The 18641-nt window shown below is 38.1% G+C and overlaps 3 protein-coding genes across 3 annotated transcripts; 2 read left to right on the top strand and 1 right to left on the bottom strand.

Annotated features, from left to right (window-relative positions):
• Positions 6-1604, top strand: LOC104763028 (the record flags this gene model as incomplete). The annotated part of the gene is made up of 5 exons (XM_010486449.1): positions 6-37; positions 138-345; positions 444-683; positions 764-840; positions 1122-1604. Coding segments are annotated over 5 exons (717 nt in total), but the record flags the coding sequence as incomplete, so codon positions are not given.
• On the top strand, positions 3064-5076 carry LOC104760195 (ATP synthase subunit delta', mitochondrial). The gene is made up of 2 exons (XM_010483080.1): positions 3064-3428; positions 4449-5076. Exons 1-2 carry the CDS (start codon positions 3162-3164, stop codon positions 4791-4793), a joined length of 612 nt encoding a protein of 203 aa, XP_010481382.1. The 5' UTR covers positions 3064-3161; the 3' UTR covers positions 4794-5076.
• LOC104760194 (lon protease homolog 2, peroxisomal) lies at positions 6537-12283 on the bottom strand. Its single transcript, XM_010483079.1, has 17 exons — positions 12107-12283; positions 11790-11902; positions 11616-11706; positions 11264-11433; positions 10751-10842; positions 10329-10508; positions 10159-10242; positions 9944-10071; positions 9641-9842; positions 9352-9558; positions 8896-9026; positions 8466-8679; positions 8072-8374; positions 7715-7909; positions 7341-7586; positions 7100-7201; positions 6537-6811 (listed from the first exon to the last, which is right to left on the bottom strand). The coding sequence occupies exons 1-17, from the start codon at positions 12211-12213 to the stop codon at positions 6725-6727; spliced, it is 2652 nt and encodes an 883-aa protein (XP_010481381.1). The 5' UTR covers positions 12214-12283; the 3' UTR covers positions 6537-6724.

The following is an 18641-nucleotide window of genomic DNA, read 5'->3' as shown; positions in this document are numbered from 1 at the left end:
AATCAATTTCATTCAGAAGTGACGACGAGTCCCCTCGGTGAGCCATGATAGATTGTGCTTCTCTTTGATCGAACCTAATTGTGTATTGGGTTTAGACTTGAATCCTTAACCTGCTTAATCTTGACTCCATTATCTAGGAACAGCGCTGCATGTCCCAGCAAATCTCTTATCGAGTTGCAACAAAACTTGATCCAACCAGGACATGGCTTATCTCGAAAGAGAATCAATGGTGGGATCAATGGAGGCCTCATCAATGAGATTTCACTAGATTCTCTGCAGTACAGAAGGGATTTACTTTTTCCATTTTCTCTCTTATTGAACAATACTCGACCCGTTGGGCGTCAGGTTACATTTTCTTCTCTCCTGAATAACTCTTGTTGTGATTTGTTTTCTTTTGTTTGTTTTTGTTAACATAAGCCAAAAACTTCTTGGGTTTTCTGCAGGATACTCTTCTCCGTTTGATCTCCATCCTTCTCCTTGCTGATCTTTCAATTACGCTACTTGCATTACTTCAGTTCTATTGGCTTGCCCTTGCAGCCTTTCTTGCTATCCTCCTGATTCTCCCTCTCTCTCTGCTTTGCCCATTCCCTGCGGGTCTTAACGCGTTACTTAGTAAAGAAATGAGAAGAGCCTCACTTACTCGTATCTACGGCCTTTGGAACGCTACATCTCTAACAAACGTCGTAAGTCAATACAAACGGTGTTCAAAACAAGTGCCCTCGGTTTTTTCACTACTGTGTCTTATTCGGCATGTATTCTGCAGATTGTGGCTTTCATTTGCGGTGTCATTCATTCCGGGTTTTTCTCTGACGAGCTACCAAACATCTGGAACGCCATAAGGTAATAAATAGTGTTTTTTGTCCATCCTAATGTGAATTTGTGAATTTTAGATTTTGATCGCATGAAACTAATCTTTCGCATCCATATTCTAATTCAGTCTTAACCTTAAACCCTTTTTAAATGAGTTGTTTAATAGGTTTTATGACCTTAAACCCTCACACTTTGTTGGAACTAGAGACATATATACTCGAGCTCTTCGCTGTTTGATGATTGCTTTTGTTTATTGAACATCAAACTTCTTTACTCCGTTACCTGTTAAAATTTGTTATGTTATTTGGCAGGGATGATGATAAGTGGTGGGTGTTACCAACAATCCTCTTGTTACTCAAGTCAACACAAGCTCGGTTCCTTGATTGGCATGTCGCAAATCTCGAAGTACCGGACTTTTCACTTCTTTGTCCTGATCCAGATACCTTCTGGGCATATGAATCAGGTGCTTGACCATCCAAAGATTAATCAACATCGTTATAAAGAAAGACAAGCAAAAGGTATATCTTATTTTTCATGTAAATCATTTTTAAAAAAGTACAAAGTTCTTCTCAGTGAATAGTTGGGTAAAACAGTTCTCTAGAACATCTGGTTATATTTCTGGTGCTGAATTAGTGTTTTACCAGATGAATGGTAGTTTTAGAAACTAGAGAGAGAGAGAGAGGTTGTAAGTTATGTAATCCTATTAAAAGTTTTGCAACAACATGGAAATTTAGAACACAATGGAGACTAATCCTAAAAGGCTAAAACCTAATAATTTAACTAAAATTTATTTAGTCTTTTGTAACATAAACTGTAAATCGAACACAAATATAGAAAACTAGCAGATCCTATCTGCTTTTTATTTCTTGAAATGAGATGGATGTATTTTTCATCAAACGTATCTTTTTATTTTGAATGTTACGACTTAAACTAAACCTAAATCTGTATTTGACAAACTTGATGAAAGAACAAATTCAAGAATCAAGATGGTTCAACTTCAAACTTCAAACGTTGCTATTTATTTACACTGGATGACGATGGTCCAGAGAACTACAGATACTCCAAAGTTAGTAAAATTGGCCATCCATGGGCTTTAAGTTTAGGCCTTTCCCAGCTTATGTGGGCCGAAACAGAACTCGCATCACGCGTGGCGCGTGAACTTGAGAGTCTGAGAAACACTTGAGCTACAACATTTTTAAAGAGTTTTCGGATTCTCTCTTCCTCTCTCTCTCTCTCATCTGCGACGTTCCCAATTTATCAGAGAACTCAAAATCACCACCACCACCACCAGANTGTTTATTGAACATCAAACTTCTTTACTCCGTTACCTGTTAAAATTTGTTATGTTATTTGGCAGGGATGATGATAAGTGGTGGGTGTTACCAACAATCCTCTTGTTACTCAAGTCAACACAAGCTCGGTTCCTTGATTGGCATGTCGCAAATCTCGAAGTACCGGACTTTTCACTTCTTTGTCCTGATCCAGATACCTTCTGGGCATATGAATCAGGTGCTTGACCATCCAAAGATTAATCAACATCGTTATAAAGAAAGACAAGCAAAAGGTATATCTTATTTTTCATGTAAATCATTTTTAAAAAAGTACAAAGTTCTTCTCAGTGAATAGTTGGGTAAAACAGTTCTCTAGAACATCTGGTTATATTTCTGGTGCTGAATTAGTGTTTTACCAGATGAATGGTAGTTTTAGAAACTAGAGAGAGAGAGAGAGGTTGTAAGTTATGTAATCCTATTAAAAGTTTTGCAACAACATGGAAATTTAGAACACAATGGAGACTAATCCTAAAAGGCTAAAACCTAATAATTTAACTAAAATTTATTTAGTCTTTTGTAACATAAACTGTAAATCGAACACAAATATAGAAAACTAGCAGATCCTATCTGCTTTTTATTTCTTGAAATGAGATGGATGTATTTTTCATCAAACGTATCTTTTTATTTTGAATGTTACGACTTAAACTAAACCTAAATCTGTATTTGACAAACTTGATGAAAGAACAAATTCAAGAATCAAGATGGTTCAACTTCAAACTTCAAACGTTGCTATTTATTTACACTGGATGACGATGGTCCAGAGAACTACAGATACTCCAAAGTTAGTAAAATTGGCCATCCATGGGCTTTAAGTTTAGGCCTTTCCCAGCTTATGTGGGCCGAAACAGAACTCGCATCACGCGTGGCGCGTGAACTTGAGAGTCTGAGAAACACTTGAGCTACAACATTTTTAAAGAGTTTTCGGATTCTCTCTTCCTCTCTCTCTCTCTCATCTGCGACGTTCCCAATTTATCAGAGAACTCAAAATCACCACCACCACCACCAGACCAAATCGCCGCCATGTTCAAACAAGCTTCTCGCCTCCTCTCCCGATCTATCGCCGCCGCATCTTCCAAATCGGTGACGACTCGTGCCTTTTCATCGGAAGTTCCATCGACAATCGATTCGACTTTTGTCGAGTCATGGAAGAAAGTCGCACCGAACATGGACCCGCCCCAGACTCCTTCCGCCTTCATGAAACCTCGTCCTTCGACTCCTTCCTCTATCCCGACGAAGCTCACCGTCAATTTTGTCCTCCCTTACGCATCTGAGCTTAGCGGCAAAGAGGTTTCGTCTTTTTCCATCTTCTTCGATCTTTTTGGTCCCATTTTGTTTATTTTTAGGGATTGATCTATGAGTTTGTTCGTCGCGCTTTTTGTGTGGATACATATGGATATTAGATAACACCTCTTTTGGTTTGTGATTGATCTGTGAAAAAAAATCTCGAACAGCATTTTCGGATTTGTTCCATAATTTGTTACGCTGGTATATGATTCATCTAAAGTTACGCAAATGTGGTTAATTAGGTCTCAGGACCTTTGATTTTGGTTAGATCTGACGGCGCTCAATTTTAGGGTTTTGATTGTGATATCTGAGACTAGCAATTGTTGATTTTTGCGTTTGAATGACAATAGTTATTTATTTTATTTCTGGATGTACCTCTTGGTGACTAAAGTTATACAATCATCTTAGAATTCACAGGTTAACCATGTGCTCACTATCTGAAAATGTTGCTTGTTAGCTTCCTTTTCTCAAGTGAGTTTCTTGTTAGATTCATCACTGATTACTGTAGCCTAGAGGATTAATTTACGGCTTCTATATTCTCCTCTGATCCAATCATTGAAATGGGATATTTGGAATTGTGACTCTTAGGAAAAGGGGTCTGTAATTGAAATTCTATTCATAGAAATGATCCCAAATATAGTGTTCTTCTGGCTTTTTTTTTGTGTTCAGTTACAATCTTCTATTGATATATGATGTTGGTATATGTGTAGACTGAATGTTGATTACAAGGTCTTAATTTGTATGAGTTAATCTCCACAACCAGTTATCAGATACCTTTATTATTGTTATATTATATAGTTTTCAGATTCTCGTAGTTCAAATGAAGATCAGTATTGTTGTAGATAGTGCATTCACTGTGAGTATATCCTCATGTAGAATGCAACAATAACTAATATCTTGCCTGACATATTTGCTGATGCATTTTCCAACTGTCTTGTCGGTGCGCCATCATCTTTGTATTCTAGAGTTTCGTTTCTTATATCTTTAACCATAATTGATTGGTTTCTCTTCATCTACTTGAAGGTCGACATGGTCATCATTCCTGCAACAACAGGACAAATGGGTGTCTTGCCTGGACACGTTCCAACAATTGCAGAGCTAAAACCTGGTATCATGTCCGTCCATGAAGGCGCTGACGTGAAGAAATACTTCCTGAGCAGTGGTTTTGCATTACTCCACGCAAATTCCGTCGCTGACATTATCGCGATTGAAGCTGTGCCACTTGAACACATTGACCCTAGCCAAGTCCAAAAGGGTTTAGCTGAGTTCCAACAAAAACTTACTTCTGCTACAACAGATCTTGAGAAAGCAGAGGCACAGATTGGTGTTGAGGTTCACAGTGCCATCAACGCAGCTCTCTCGGGCTAAAAGAAGGGTTTCTCTCTTCCTTTCTTCCTTCTTTATATCTTCGAAGAAAAAAAAAACTAAATCATTTGGCTTTCAAGTGATTAGTGAAGCCCCTTTTTACAAGAAAGGATGGAATAAACTAGAAATTGATGGTTCTTGTTTAATCGTGTTGGACTTTTGTTTGAATAAATGATTTTGTTTAAAGGGCACAAACCCGGAAAGTGTTTGTTGTGTTCATATCTTTGCACCTTTATTTTTGGGTATGACTTTTGCTGTGTTGAGATACGACGTTGGAACTTGGACTTTTATTTTTTTATTTTTTATTTTTTTTGACAACAGCTTACAATATTGACTCAAACAAGTCAATGCGAAGAAAAATTATTAACAAAAATATCTAAATGTGGAACTGAACGAACATGTCAAGCTAAATTATCCGCTTTACCATTCTGAGTGCGAGAGACATAGACTAAAGAGAAGTAAACTTCTTTTTATCCGCTTGTATGTCCTCCAAATAAGGTATGAAAGCTGGCCACTCGGAAGGCGAAGACACCATCTTCACCAGGTCAGAGCAATCAGTGAGAAAAACGACAGATTGATTGTCTGCTCCAATCATACATCGCATTGTCCAGATAAGGGCCTCGATCTCCGCATGAAGAGGGGAGAGACTTCGACGAAGATTAGATGCTCCCATAGTGGTTTCATCCCCCCTGGGCGAAACACAGAACCATCCTCTACCGGCAAACTGGTCCGTCGCTTTTCATGAACCATCCACAAAGTATAGAAAGCTCGAGGTTGGCCGAGAAAACCTTGGAACTTTGATGCCTCCATCAGAAGATATACCCAAAAAAGGGTGATCCACCTCTTGTCCTACAACCTCTGTCAGAGCCAGAGACCAAGCGTTAGCCTCATCCTTCGCTAACCGCAGTATTGCTACTGGGTTGGAATCTAACTTGGACTTTATCATAAGGATAAGTTTTAACTTATCTTTTAATTTTTTTCCTTTTTTTACAAAGCCAAAAATAGCCCTACGTTTCAGTTTTAAGTGATGTTTTAACAAAAAAAATTTGGACCATTTTTCAGGATCATCTACGTAATTTGGATTTGTTCATCGTAAGAACATCATTAACACTAGATTTAGTATAAGCTGGCTTGAATAAAAGAGCAAACCAAGCTACAGGATCATGCTAATGTCTGGTGACGAGTCTGTGCTCATTTGGCAATTTCTTGGGACGCCGCCACCTCCTCGGCACAAGAGTACGCTCATAAAAAAGTCTTGTTATAACCATCTAACGCTTAGATCAAAGTATTCTAACATAACATAATGTTAGAAATGGTATTGTTCTAAGCTGATTGAAAAGTGGATGGAAACCCAACGCAATGTTTCTTGAGATGAGATGACAAAAGTATATTTCTATGGTAGGAGTAGGATTGAAATTCTCTAAAAAGCAATGGGATCAAAGGATGATCAAGATCGAGGATAGAGGAAGAGACAACTGAACTATATCGAAAGGCGATCTTCTTCCCAAAACTGTTAGGGCAGTGTGTAGGAGGTAGTTGAGATGATCAATTAAAGACGATGGATCTTAGTCTCTCCACAATGAATTGACCTCTCTTCTCTCCGGAAGAGTGGGCTCAGGAGCTGGATACTTTAACTTACGAAATACGAATCATATTGTAGGTGCAAGGACATATCTTTATGATTCCACTTCTCTTTGCGAGCTAGCCCGGTTTTTCATAATAGATCAAATTTCGGAGGGTATCGAGTTCGTGAAGAGATAAGTAAATTAAATTAGTTGATAAATTTAATCCACTTACATACACAAACATACAATATAGGAGAGGTGACTGGGAGAAAACCATAAAAAGGATATGCAAATATTCTGGATCCTTACCAAATACGCCAACATGGTCTGATTCTGACTCTGCGGTCTTAAAGACAGAGCTACGATTTGTCATAATTTAGAGTGGTTGTTCCGCCATGGACAACCTCCTTCGAATGCATTTTCCAGTACGTCCTCCATTCTCTTTGCCAATATCACCTGTTTCCACCATTCATACCAATTTTAGAACTATTCAAAAACATTACAGACCAACCCGATGCAGCTTTGCCAGAGCCCGGTTTTAAGGTTTTTGAAAGAAAACAAGACTTATTGCACAATTCTTTTCTTGTGTTTGGTGGTCAGCGGACTAGTCAGCAAAACGAAATCAGGATCAAATCAAAACCAGACCTCATATGGACCGAACACTGGGCCGGAGTAGCATAGGACAAAATTCTTACCTACAATGCAATACCAAGAACAAGACTAGGATTGAAGTTCACAACTTACCTCCAGACTGGAAAGTACAGCGGCGGGCACTTCAACTAAGTCTTTTGAGTTCCTCTGCGGTAGAATCACTCTCTTAATACCATAACGGTGAGCAGCCAATATCTGTTCATCAATTTAACATGGCCCTCTTAAATATGTTTTTCAACTCAAAATTTTTTCCAAAAGCAATGAAAGATGTACCCAAATTTGGGTTTTTTACTAGATATGAAGCTTCGGGATGCTAGAAGTAGAAGCAGCTTACCTTATCTTTGATGCCACCAACAGGCAGGACGAGACCCCTAAGTGTCATCTCTCCAGTCATGGCTGTGTCTGCTCTTACTCGTTTCTGACTGAACAACGAAACCAGAGCAGTCACCAAAGTCACTCCAGCTGAAGGTCCATCTTTTGGCACTGCACCAGCAGGAAAGTGAATGTGGATGTCTCGACCATCAAGAACATTCATATCCCCTGCAAGTGCCAGCTTGAAATCCGATGCACGGGCTCTTACCTAAAAGACATCAGTACACGATCAGCGAAAGAGTTCTGAAGTATCTTTTTTGTGTTCTGAATAGTAGATGCAGTCGAATAGGAAGATTTAAAAATTTAACGAGTGAAGCTTCAAATGAAGATCTTTACCCATGTAAGAGCTAATTGAGCAGATTCTTTGATAACATCTCCAAGTTGACCCGTTAAATGCATTTCGCCCTTGCCTACCATAGATGTAGCCTCCACGAACTGGACCTCTCCACCAAAGGTAGTCCAAACAAGACCCACAGAAACGCCAGCTGAAGCCACTCGATCAGCAGCTTCACTGTCATCAAACCTTGGAGGCTGCATTGCACCCAACAAAACAGCACAAGGTAAATTTCCACAAAATATGACGTTTGTATCACAACAAAATATCACGTTTGTATCACAACATAACACAACCACTACAGATTATATTCCGTGATACAAATATTTAGAAGTGAACATAGTAGAAAAGAGCTTTACCCCTAGAATTTTCTCAAGCATAGTCTCATCCACCACCATAGCTGAGGGACTCTGGAAGGTACCTTCAATCTCATGATCATTTACACCCATTGGAATAACTTCCATTTCCACTTCGCCTCCCTCCGCCATTCTACCATTAAGCAGAGGAGAGGTAAGTTTCTGCACATCTTTACTCAATGGAAGAGTTTGTTCATGCTCTGCAACCATCACAGCAGCTGCACGAGCCACAGCAGCCAAGTTTCTCTCTAGACTACGAACACCGGCTTCCCTTGTGTACCTCTGAATTATATTCTTTACCATAGCCTATGACGACCATACAAAGGAACTGCATAAGCGCACCATGCGAGAGACAATTGTTGGCAATACATAAAAATAAAATAAAATAATAACTTACCTCAGGAATCTTGAGGAACTCGGAACTAAGCCCATGTTGCTCTAGAACTCGAGGAATCAGATGGCGCATAGCTATCTTAAGCTTTTCCTCTTGCGTATAACCTGGCAACTCAATTAGCTCCATCCTATCTAGAAGAGGCGGTGGAATAGGTTGAACCCTATTTGCAGTGGCAACAAAAACCACCTTTGATAAGTCATATGGGACATTCAGATAGCTATTTTTTCAGTTAAGGTAACCATTGAGTTCATAAAATAGAGTGGCAAACTAAAGCAAGTATAATCTGTGCATCTATGAGAGAAGATGGTTGTTGCCTAAGAGTAGGCGAAAGTACAATTTTTTAAAACTCATGCAAAAAAACTTTCAACAAGCCTAACAATGTTTGGACGCTGGATCTAATATATGTATTGAAGAAGTAAACATGATAGGATACTGATCATTAAAAGATTTGTTCTGCTCTGGATCCAAAACCTCCAGCAGTGCTGAAGCTGGATCACCCCTAACATCCGAGCCTGTTTTGTCAATCTCATCCAACAGCATCACTGGATTGCAAACACCAACCCTCTGAAATCCAAAACATAGAGCGAAACCCTTAGTGATGAAGAGATATCATATCACAAACCATCCATCATGATTGTTATCGAATGGGACACTCACATATTAGAAAAACATCTACACCAGAGTTATGCCAATGCCAATGCCTTTCCGGAAAAGCTAACTAGCAATCATTTTTATGGTCTATAATACTCTATTTCCCTTAAAATTGTCAAGGTTAGAGAGGCAGAGATATCGAACTTATATGGTACAGCTTAGTTCCTTGATTTAAACAAATCCCCAAGGTTCTTTCAGATTTCTTCAGCACAAGTTAGATAGAAAACAAACCACTCACCTTTAACCCATCAATAAGGCGCCCTGGCATGCTTCCTATATAAGTCCTTCTGTGTCCTCTAATGTCAGCTTCATCTTTCACACCACCCAAAGATAAGCGAACAAATTTTCTACCTAATGCAGCTGCAATAGATGATGCCAAAGATGTCTTGCCCACACCTGGTGGACCAACGAAGCACAGAACTGGGCCTCTTGCATCTGGTTTTAGCTGCAATAAATATGAATCAATCAAGATAAAACCAGAAAACTGAAGACGGATCACTGTCAAAAAGAAAAAAACAAACAACAACCTTTCGAACAGCCAGATATTCAATGATCCGTTGCTTGACCTTGGCTAAACCATAGTGATCACTGTCAAGACGTTCTTTTGCAGCTTTTAGATCCAACTCATGTTCTTCGCTTGCCTTCTCCCAAGGAAGATCAGCCAACAGCTCCAGGTAAACTCGTGAACTGTTATAACCGGGTTGCTGAGGTTGCATCTTTTTTAGTCGCCTGCATTAGGAAATGAAAAGGAAAATTACTAGTAATAAATTACGTCCTCAGTTGGTCCACACTCACACAACTATCAGCTATTGTCCTCTAGCACAGTATACCTCAATTCCCTTTGAGCATGCTTCCATATGTTTGATGGCATTCCGGCAGCTTGCATCTTTCTTTCAAGTGCAGCTACATCATCTTCATCATCATCATTGTCGCCAAGCTCCTCTTTAATAGCTCTCATCTGCAGAAACCATTTTCAATTCTCAAGTCATACCTCTGAAGGAGAACACCCTCTCAAATTGACAACAAGAGCCAGAAGAAACCAAACCTGCTGGCGCAAGAGATACTCCTTCTGTGACTTTGACAACTGGCCTTCCACCTTCTGAGTAATTTTCTCTGCCACGCGAATTGACTGCCACAAGTAAACATCAAAATGACTTCAAAATTCCTAAGGGAAAAGTGAGGACAGATACAAGAATATGACAATCAATAGCTAACCTGCAAATGCCGATCAACTAGTTCAGTAGCCTTTGAAAGTCTTACTTTCAGGTCAACTGAATCCAGCATAGATAGTTGCTCTTCAAAACTCATCTCAAAGCTAGCAACAAATATGTCTGCTAGTTTATGGATAGGAACTGTATCCAAAAGAACTTTTGTCCTTCCACCAGTTTTTTGTTTCTGAATCAAGAAGTAATGCATAAGTAACTAATTCAATCACAAATCATCCAGATTCCATGAGATGAAGATTATATAACTGCTCCCATGGAAAGAAAAAAAAAATCCCAAAGAAGAATTTATTTCTTGATAACAGATACCTATAACTTCAGCGTTGTAATCTTGGAAACTCTAATGCTGACGCACAAACGAAAATATGAAGGAGGAACCAAAAACAGACAGCCGTTTAGTTTCACTAAAGTTACCTGCTCAAGCACAGAGACAAGCTCCATAGCTGTGGTTTTAAACTGACGTGACAGTGCTACAAAATCTGAGTCTTGTTGCACTTGCTCCAACTCTGCAGATGGACAGAAAGGAACCAGCTAAAGACATCAAAGGACTACCATGTAGCCAAATGTAATAGAAAAATAAAATCTTATTACCCAAACTGAAATTAGCCAGAAAACAAACTATCAATATCAAACAAGGTCCAACTCAAAATTATTATCTTAGAGAATGTTCAACCTCAAATTTTTCTCATAAGCATAAAATTCTCTATATATTAGGCACAAACAGAGCTAACTGCAGAGATCAATGTGTCATTGATCACAATAGAGGCAGGAAACTAATTTAGTGGGAAAAGAATATATCTATTGCATGTTGAAGCATCGGAATAGATAGGTCCTTACCATGTGATAAGACACGAAATTAGAGAAAAATGTGAACACCAGTAGACAGTAGTCACATAAAAATACAAGAAAAGAAATGTTATATCTTACCTGCCTTTGTCATCTCGAGTGATGTAATCCGCGCAACTGAATATGGTCCTCTTTTTCCAAGCTCTTGAACATTAAACCTGCTCAGACCTTCAAGGACAACCACATATGTAACTCTTCCACTTGGTTTCTCCACCCCTCTTGACAGATGCAGAGCCCGAGCTGCTACTCCCCTATGCATTAGAAAAGAAAAACATCTCTCAGCATATGCTGCGAATCAAACCAAAATAGAAATGAGATCACACATCATTTATTTTTAGGAACTTCTATAACTCTGGAATCACGGCATTCATATCAAATTTACTTAATTCATATTATGAAATCAGAGTCTAACATGAGCAAAAATAAACCAAACCTGGTGTGCCATTGAGCTTCCTGCTGATCTTTAGCATCTGTTGTACCAACTAGAAATTTCAAGCTCCTTTCTCCAGAATCACTTCCAGCACCTAGCCGCACAAGAAATCAAATCAACACAAGATACACCTACTGAATCAAATTCATCCGGTTATCAAAATCATATCGCCAGTACCTGGATTAATCATCGTCCCAATTGAAGAACCCTCAGCATCATCACGAACAGGCAAAATGCCAATTAAACCCTTCTCTTCTTTCTGCCATAGCTCTTGCTCCACCAGTGTGACGCTAAATTTTGAGAAACAAGCAAACCAAAATCGATTAGGGTAATCTAAATGTTGTGTAAGCTATAACGATCGATCAATACCACACAGAATTAACCCTAACTCAATAGATTTTAGCACTACACGATCTTTTGGAACTGATTCGAAAACAAAACATGTAGGAAGAAGAAGAAGGTGATGATCGAAGCGTAAGAGAGTCGTGTGGTACCTGCTATGAGAAGTACAACGGATTCGAATAATGGCGCCAGGCAAGAGAACCTTGTTCCTGAAAGGAAGAATCGCTAACCTACTCGGTAGCTCCACGGTTTCCGCCATTAACGTCTTCTTCGAGAGAGATTGATTTTGATCGTCTCTTCTTCTTTATATTATAAACACACCGACTCTTTTCTTCGTCTACATTATATGAGTATCTGTTTTTATTTCTTTTATTATTAATACATATTTTTATGAAATTTGTATTTACGTCCTTATATTAGTATCTTTATTGAAATAATTACCCTTACTATTTATCTTTTATAATAAACCATTTTCTTGAAATTCGTTTTTACTTTGTCCTCATTCAATAGTTCAGATTTTATTAGTAAATTGAGAAATGAGGAACTGTATTTTTTAACCAAGAAAAAAAACATAAGACGGTTCTTACAAAACTTTTAATTTAGGTTCAATATTTTTATCAATATTGTAAAACAAATAATGTTTAGACAAATAATCATCTTTCATTTTTAAGATTTAAAATTAGAACTGTGGACATACCACATTCATAAAAAAAGTTGGTACAGTATATTCAAATTATTTAGACACATATGATAATTTTACAGTATATTCAAACTATTATATACGCCCAACGTAGATAAGACAATTTTTTTTTCCAAAACTAATTGATATTTTTTCACTAAGATGAAATAGTTGTAAAATATATATAAAAAAATTGCTTTATGCTAAATTATATTTTACTAATAAGATCTTATTCATTTTAATTAACATTAAATGTGATTTTAGTTTCTATTTTTGAAAAAAAATTTATTTATAATTATATCACGGCTATCTAATCGTTTTTCTTTTGTTTTTTTTGTCAACAAAAGATTAGCTCAAATGAGCCAATGAGGTGCGAAATTGTTTACAAACAAAACATGGTGCGAATAACCACGCGCTTGACGTGCCAGTGAATCTGCAATTACATTTGTATTTCTAGAGATAAGAGATAAAGAAAAAGACGAAAATTCTTCCTTGTCAATATTGATGTCGTCCAGGTACGCCGAGAAAGCTGGCCAGTCCGCAGGAAAAGACACCATTTTCACCAAGTCTGAACAGTCTGTGAAAAACGCCACGTCTCTGAAGTCATGTCTGATCATGCATCGCATCGCCCAAATAAAAGGTTCTACTTCAGCATGTAAGGGAGAGAGACTCCGTCGGAAATTAGTAGCTCCTCTAAACAGTGTCGCGTCCTGGAACGATGAGCAAACCCATCCCGCCCCAGCGAGCGGGTCACCCGCTTTCCAAGATCCGTCGACAAAACATCGATGTCCCATAAAAACCGTAGGAAGAGTTGCGGTGGCACCCCTCTGTCGGGGGTCTGGAACGAGAATCGGGGAGGTCGAATCCGTAAGATCACTCTCCACCTGAGCTTGCTGCCACGACAAGGCCTCACCTTCCGCGACCAAGACAATATCCTGAGGGTTCTTAACAATATTCTCATAAACCCGTGCATTCCTTGCTTTCCAGATATACCACATAAGCCATGGAAACATTGAAACCTAAGACGCTGGGTTATCTTTGCCCAGAAAATGATCGACATTTGCATATACGGACTCTGTGGGAAAAGCAATGGCCCCCACCAGTACGTTTGCTAAAGCCCAAACCTGTCGAGCCGAGGGACAAACAAAAATGGCATGATTTATCGTTTCCTCCTCCGCGCCACACCGGGCACAACCCAAATCGCAAGCAACATCCCGTCGTCCCAAATTTGCTGAAACCAAAATACACCCTGATAAAACTTGCCACATAAAATGTTGAATTTTTGGTGGACAACGAACCCGCCAAACATCGGCCAGGAGGGAGGTAATCTCTGGGCCACAACCAGATGCGTGGAAAGGGCCAGCAACTTCTCGAAAGCCAAATGGTAACCAGACTTAACTGTATATTTACCGTTTTTTCGTAAAATGCCAACCTAAGTGGTCGTCGCTCTGATTGGTCCCTAAAGGTAATGCCCTTATCAATGCAACATCCTGTGTATCAAAATGCTCGTTAAGCATATCCAGACACCAAGTATTTGTTCGACGATCAATTAAGTGAGTCAATTGGAGATTGGATCTTTAAAAGGACCCTTAGATAAAGCTGGTCTCGGGAATTGAGCCGGTATCCAGGGATCATTCCATACTAAGATGGAGTCCCCGAAGCCAACCTTTTTAATAATGCATTTATGTACCAGAGAGCGAACTGAACAAATACTCCTCCACCCATACGATGGAGAATAAGACCGAATTGGATCCAATGGGTGGGTATTCCTATAGTACCTGCCCTTAAAAACTCTGGCAAACAGCAAATCCGGAACCTCAAGCAGTTGCCATAATTGTTTAGCCAACAAAGCGGAATTAAAATCGTCTACATTCCTGAATCCTAACCCTCCAGTTACTTGTTAACACAAAACTTATCCCAAACTAACCAATGCATTCCACCTTACTGCCTATTGGAACTCCACCAAAAAATTTCCACTGCTATCTAATCGTTCTCATGTTGGATTTAATCTGTTTGTAATTCCGCTGTTTCTATAGTTTATAATTTTATATGTCCATTTGTTTTATCACTTATAAATTTGTCTTTGTAGCTTTAACAGTTTTAAGGGGAAAAGAAAGTGTCAATCGAAAAGACGAGGGATGAATTTGATATTATGAGGAAATAGTGAAATACCGATACTTGATTTTAAAATATTATCAGTAATGAGTTCGTTCATAGCCGTTGGATCATTCGGATAAGATGGGAGAGACAAAACGAGTGGCATCAGGGGAGCGGGAGTATTGGGTCCCATTCTTGTAATAATGCCACGTGTCAGATAAAGATAAGGTAATAGCTGGGGGAACTCAAAAGTCTACGTGTTATATCCACAGCTACTCGCTACGGTCCATACCGTATTCCAAATACATATACGCGTCCAGGTGTTTATTATTATTATTATACTTTCTTCTACAAATTACTTGTAAATTTTTTTTTGTATTTTATCTTCTTCTTCTTCTTTTTTGTTCTGTCTGTATTGTACGTCACTGAATTATTTTTTATTTTCTTTATTCGAAATAATTTGGATGACGCAATTGCATTACGTATGTAGCATGTAAAAACAGAAACAACAAAATGTGGAAATATATAGTCTCAAATGTTTTGCAACGAATTTTTTTTTTTTAATGTAGTTTTCGTGGGCCTCTCGACCACAAGGGAAAGTAAATATAAAAAATAATTGGGCCTCTTTGTAACAAATTAACAATGAGCTACCCATTCAAATTCAATGAACAGAGCCTGCATTTTTTTTGGTTTTACAAAAAGGAAATGCTAAAAAAATATTATCTAGATTAGATAAGTTCTTCATGCAAAATATTTGATTAGAAATGCAAAACTTTTGTTATATAAGTGCAACGTTTTTTCTAGATTAGACAAGTTAATCTAGAAACAAAACACTAACAAGTAAAAAATATGTGTCTCTATAGAATTAAAGAGCAATAAATAATGAGACAAATGCATGAGCCATTTCTTTATATTTTCCACGTTGGCCGTCTCGGCTCTCAACCATCAACCTCGTCTTGACTAAATCCAAATCCAATGGTCCAAACTCCAAAGCATAATGCACATGTGGTTCATTAATTGCTATGGATGTTTGCTAGATTTTATGATTATCACGAACACGTACGATTCTATATACTTTTGCATGATTCGGCGTCCAAGCGATCACTATTTTCCTTCGTTGCTGATTGCTGAGGAAGAACACTCACGTGTTGTTTATGTGGCCTGTGGACTTTCAGCCTTTTCCATTATTAACCCTCCGGTCCAGTGATCCATTTTTGAAAATACATATGTACTCATATTTTCGTTACATAAACCATTGTTGTATTTTCTTTATCGTATTTTTGTTAATATAAACCATTGTTGTATTTGTAATTTCATTGATAATAATATTGTATATTCATATCAACAAAGTGTTTTAGATGTTAAAAAAAAATGTAATAGATATGATCACACAAAAATGAAGTAAGGAATGAAGATTGGGGAAAAAAGAGGATGAAGAGTTCACGTGTTACTTTACCTCTTCGAAACCAAAAATCAAACATAAACAAACAACAACCAATAAGAGAATGGTTTATTNATTTTCCTTCGTTGCTGATTGCTGAGGGAGAACACTTACGTGTTGTTTATTTGGCCTGTGTGGACTTCGCCTTTTCCATAATAAACCCTCCGGTCCAGTGATCCATTTTTGAAAATACATATATATATACTCATATTTTCGTTACATAAACCATTGTTGTATTTTCTTTATCGTATTTTTGTTACATAAACAATTGTTGTATTTGTAATTTCATTGATAATAATCTTGTATATTCATATATATCAATAAAGTGTTTTAGATGTTAAAAAAGAAGTAATAGATATGATCACACAAAAATGAAATAAGGAATGAAGATTGGGGAAAAAAAAAGGATGAAGAGTTCACGTGTTACTTTACCTCTTCGAAACCAAAAATCAAACATAAAGAAACAACACCCAATAAGAGAATGGTATATTCCACCCTTAAATAACAGTATAACGTGTTATAAACTTATAACCACATTTAGTGGATCTAATGGTCATTGACCTAATATTCTCTCGATTTATGGCTACACACCAAATTAATCTTATAGTAGACGATGTCTTCATGTTGCTTTTTTTTCCCCCACAAATTACTAGTAGTTACTAAGTTTGTATGTCTTCATAAGATTGATTGTCATAAAGCTATTAGATTTGTAGAAAGATGATACCTACATAGTGTGAACATGAACACACTAAGAACATGTTCTCCTTATGATATAAGAACATGTTCTTCTTAGGATATAAGAATCCGTTCTTCCTACGATTATAAATGTACATTCTAGTAGTTTCCTTATATAGAATCCACTGTATCCCTATAAATAGTTTGTAACTAGGTCATTATTATTCAAGGAATGAGAATCTCTCCTTCTCCTCTATTCTAACCTAGCCGTTCTCTCTTTCTCTCTTTCATTCTCTCTTGATCATTCTATCTCATTCTCTATTCTTCTCATACTCTTTTGTAATTCTTACATGGTATCAGAGCAGTAACGCTCCTATTCTACAAAATCTCAGTTTGTTTTTATTCCGCAACCAGATTCAGATCTAAGATCCCATCATGGATCTCAGCAAAACCCTAATCATCCCTGTTACACTCAAAGGTGGGAACTACTTGCTATGGGCAAGAACCACAACGACAGCACTGTGCGGTCGCGGGCTCTGGAAGCACATTAAGAGCAATGAAGCTGTGAAGGAGACGACGACCAAACAAGAAGGAAAGGAGATCGTTGTGTGTGACAACGACAAGTGGTTCCAAGAGAACCAAAGTGTTTTAGCCTTCATCCAAAATTCGTTGGATGCTCCGATTCTTGAGTCTTACTCATATTGTGAGATAGCTAAGGATCTTTGGGATACCCTACAGAATGTGTTTGGTAATGTCCCAATCTGAGTCGTGTGTTTGAGGTATTGAAAGCAATTAACAATCTCAACGAGGAAGACATGGAGTTTACTAAACACTTTGGGAAGTTCAGATCTCTTTGGGCAGAGTTAGAAATGTTAAGGCCTAACTCGGTGGATCCAGTGGTTCTAAATGAACGCCGTGAACAAGACAAGGTGTTTGGCTTGCTCTTGACATTGAATCCGTCATACAATGATCTCATCAAACATATTCTTCGTTCGGACAAGCTTCCAAGTCTTGATGATGTGTGCAATCAAATTCAAAAGGAGCATGGTTCCATTGGTTTGTTTGGAGCAAAAGGTGATCTTATCACAGCCAACAAAGGAGAGGTAGCTGTTGCAAACAAGGGCTACTATAGAAATGATGGAAAGAACCGGCTCATATGTGATCATTGCAAGAAGCCTGGACATCTTAAGGAGAAATGTTGGGCTCTTCATCCACATCTTCGCCCGAGAGGAACTAATCCAAGAGCGAATCAAGCGAGTGGATATGGTGAAACACAAGCTCTGATGGTTCCTCAAATCACTGAAGGAAACGGATCAGCGTTAGCAGCCTCCTCGGAGTTGGTGAGAAAATCTGACCTCGATGCACTCATCAAGGCTCTAAAAGAGTCTTCTGGTAACGCCTATCTTACTCTCAATGCTATGAAACCTCTTATTGTTGATTTTGGAGCCTCTCACCATATGATTAGTGACTCTAAGCTAATTAGAGATATAAAACCGGCTTTAGGAAATGTGATCATAGCCAATGGAGATAAAGTATCTATTGAAGAAATAGGAAACTTAAACTTGTTTGAGAAAACATCTAAAGCTTTTTATATGCCTGGCTTCACCTCTAATTTGTTATCAGTTAAAAGGACGACTAATGATCTTAATTGTTATGCAATATTTGGCCCTAATGATGTTTATTTTCAGGATATTAAAACAAGTAGAGTGTTTGACAAAGGAACCACTAAAGATGATCTTTATGTGCTTGAGGATTCAAACCTATCTACTTTCCTTTCGTCATGTTTTAAATCAAT

The sequence above is a fragment of the Camelina sativa genome, chromosome 18, assembly GCF_000633955.1.
Source record: "Camelina sativa cultivar DH55 chromosome 18, Cs, whole genome shotgun sequence".
NCBI lineage: Eukaryota > Viridiplantae > Streptophyta > Magnoliopsida > Brassicales > Brassicaceae > Camelina > Camelina sativa.
This window is presented reverse-complemented; position numbering and strand designations above follow the sequence as displayed.

Bases quoted from the DNA above. Each gene is read 5' to 3' on its own strand.
- LOC104760195 (XM_010483080.1), top strand. From the start codon at position 3,162: ATGTTCAAACAAGCTTCTCGCCTCCTCTCCCGATCTATCGCCGCCGCA. The intron at 3,429-4,448 runs GTTTCGTCTTTT...ATCTACTTGAAG, and splicing joins CTGAGCTTAGCGGCAAAGAG to GTCGACATGGTCATCATTCC.
- LOC104760194 (XM_010483079.1), bottom strand. From the start codon at position 12,213: ATGGCGGAAACCGTGGAGCTACCGAGTAGGTTAGCGATTCTTCCTTTC. The intron at 9,843-9,943 runs GTATACTGTGCT...TTCCTAATGCAG, and splicing joins CATGCTCAAAGGGAATTGAG to GCGACTAAAAAAGATGCAAC. The intron at 8,375-8,465 runs GTAAGTTATTAT...TGGTCGTCATAG, and splicing joins AGTTCCTCAAGATTCCTGAG to GCTATGGTAAAGAATATAAT.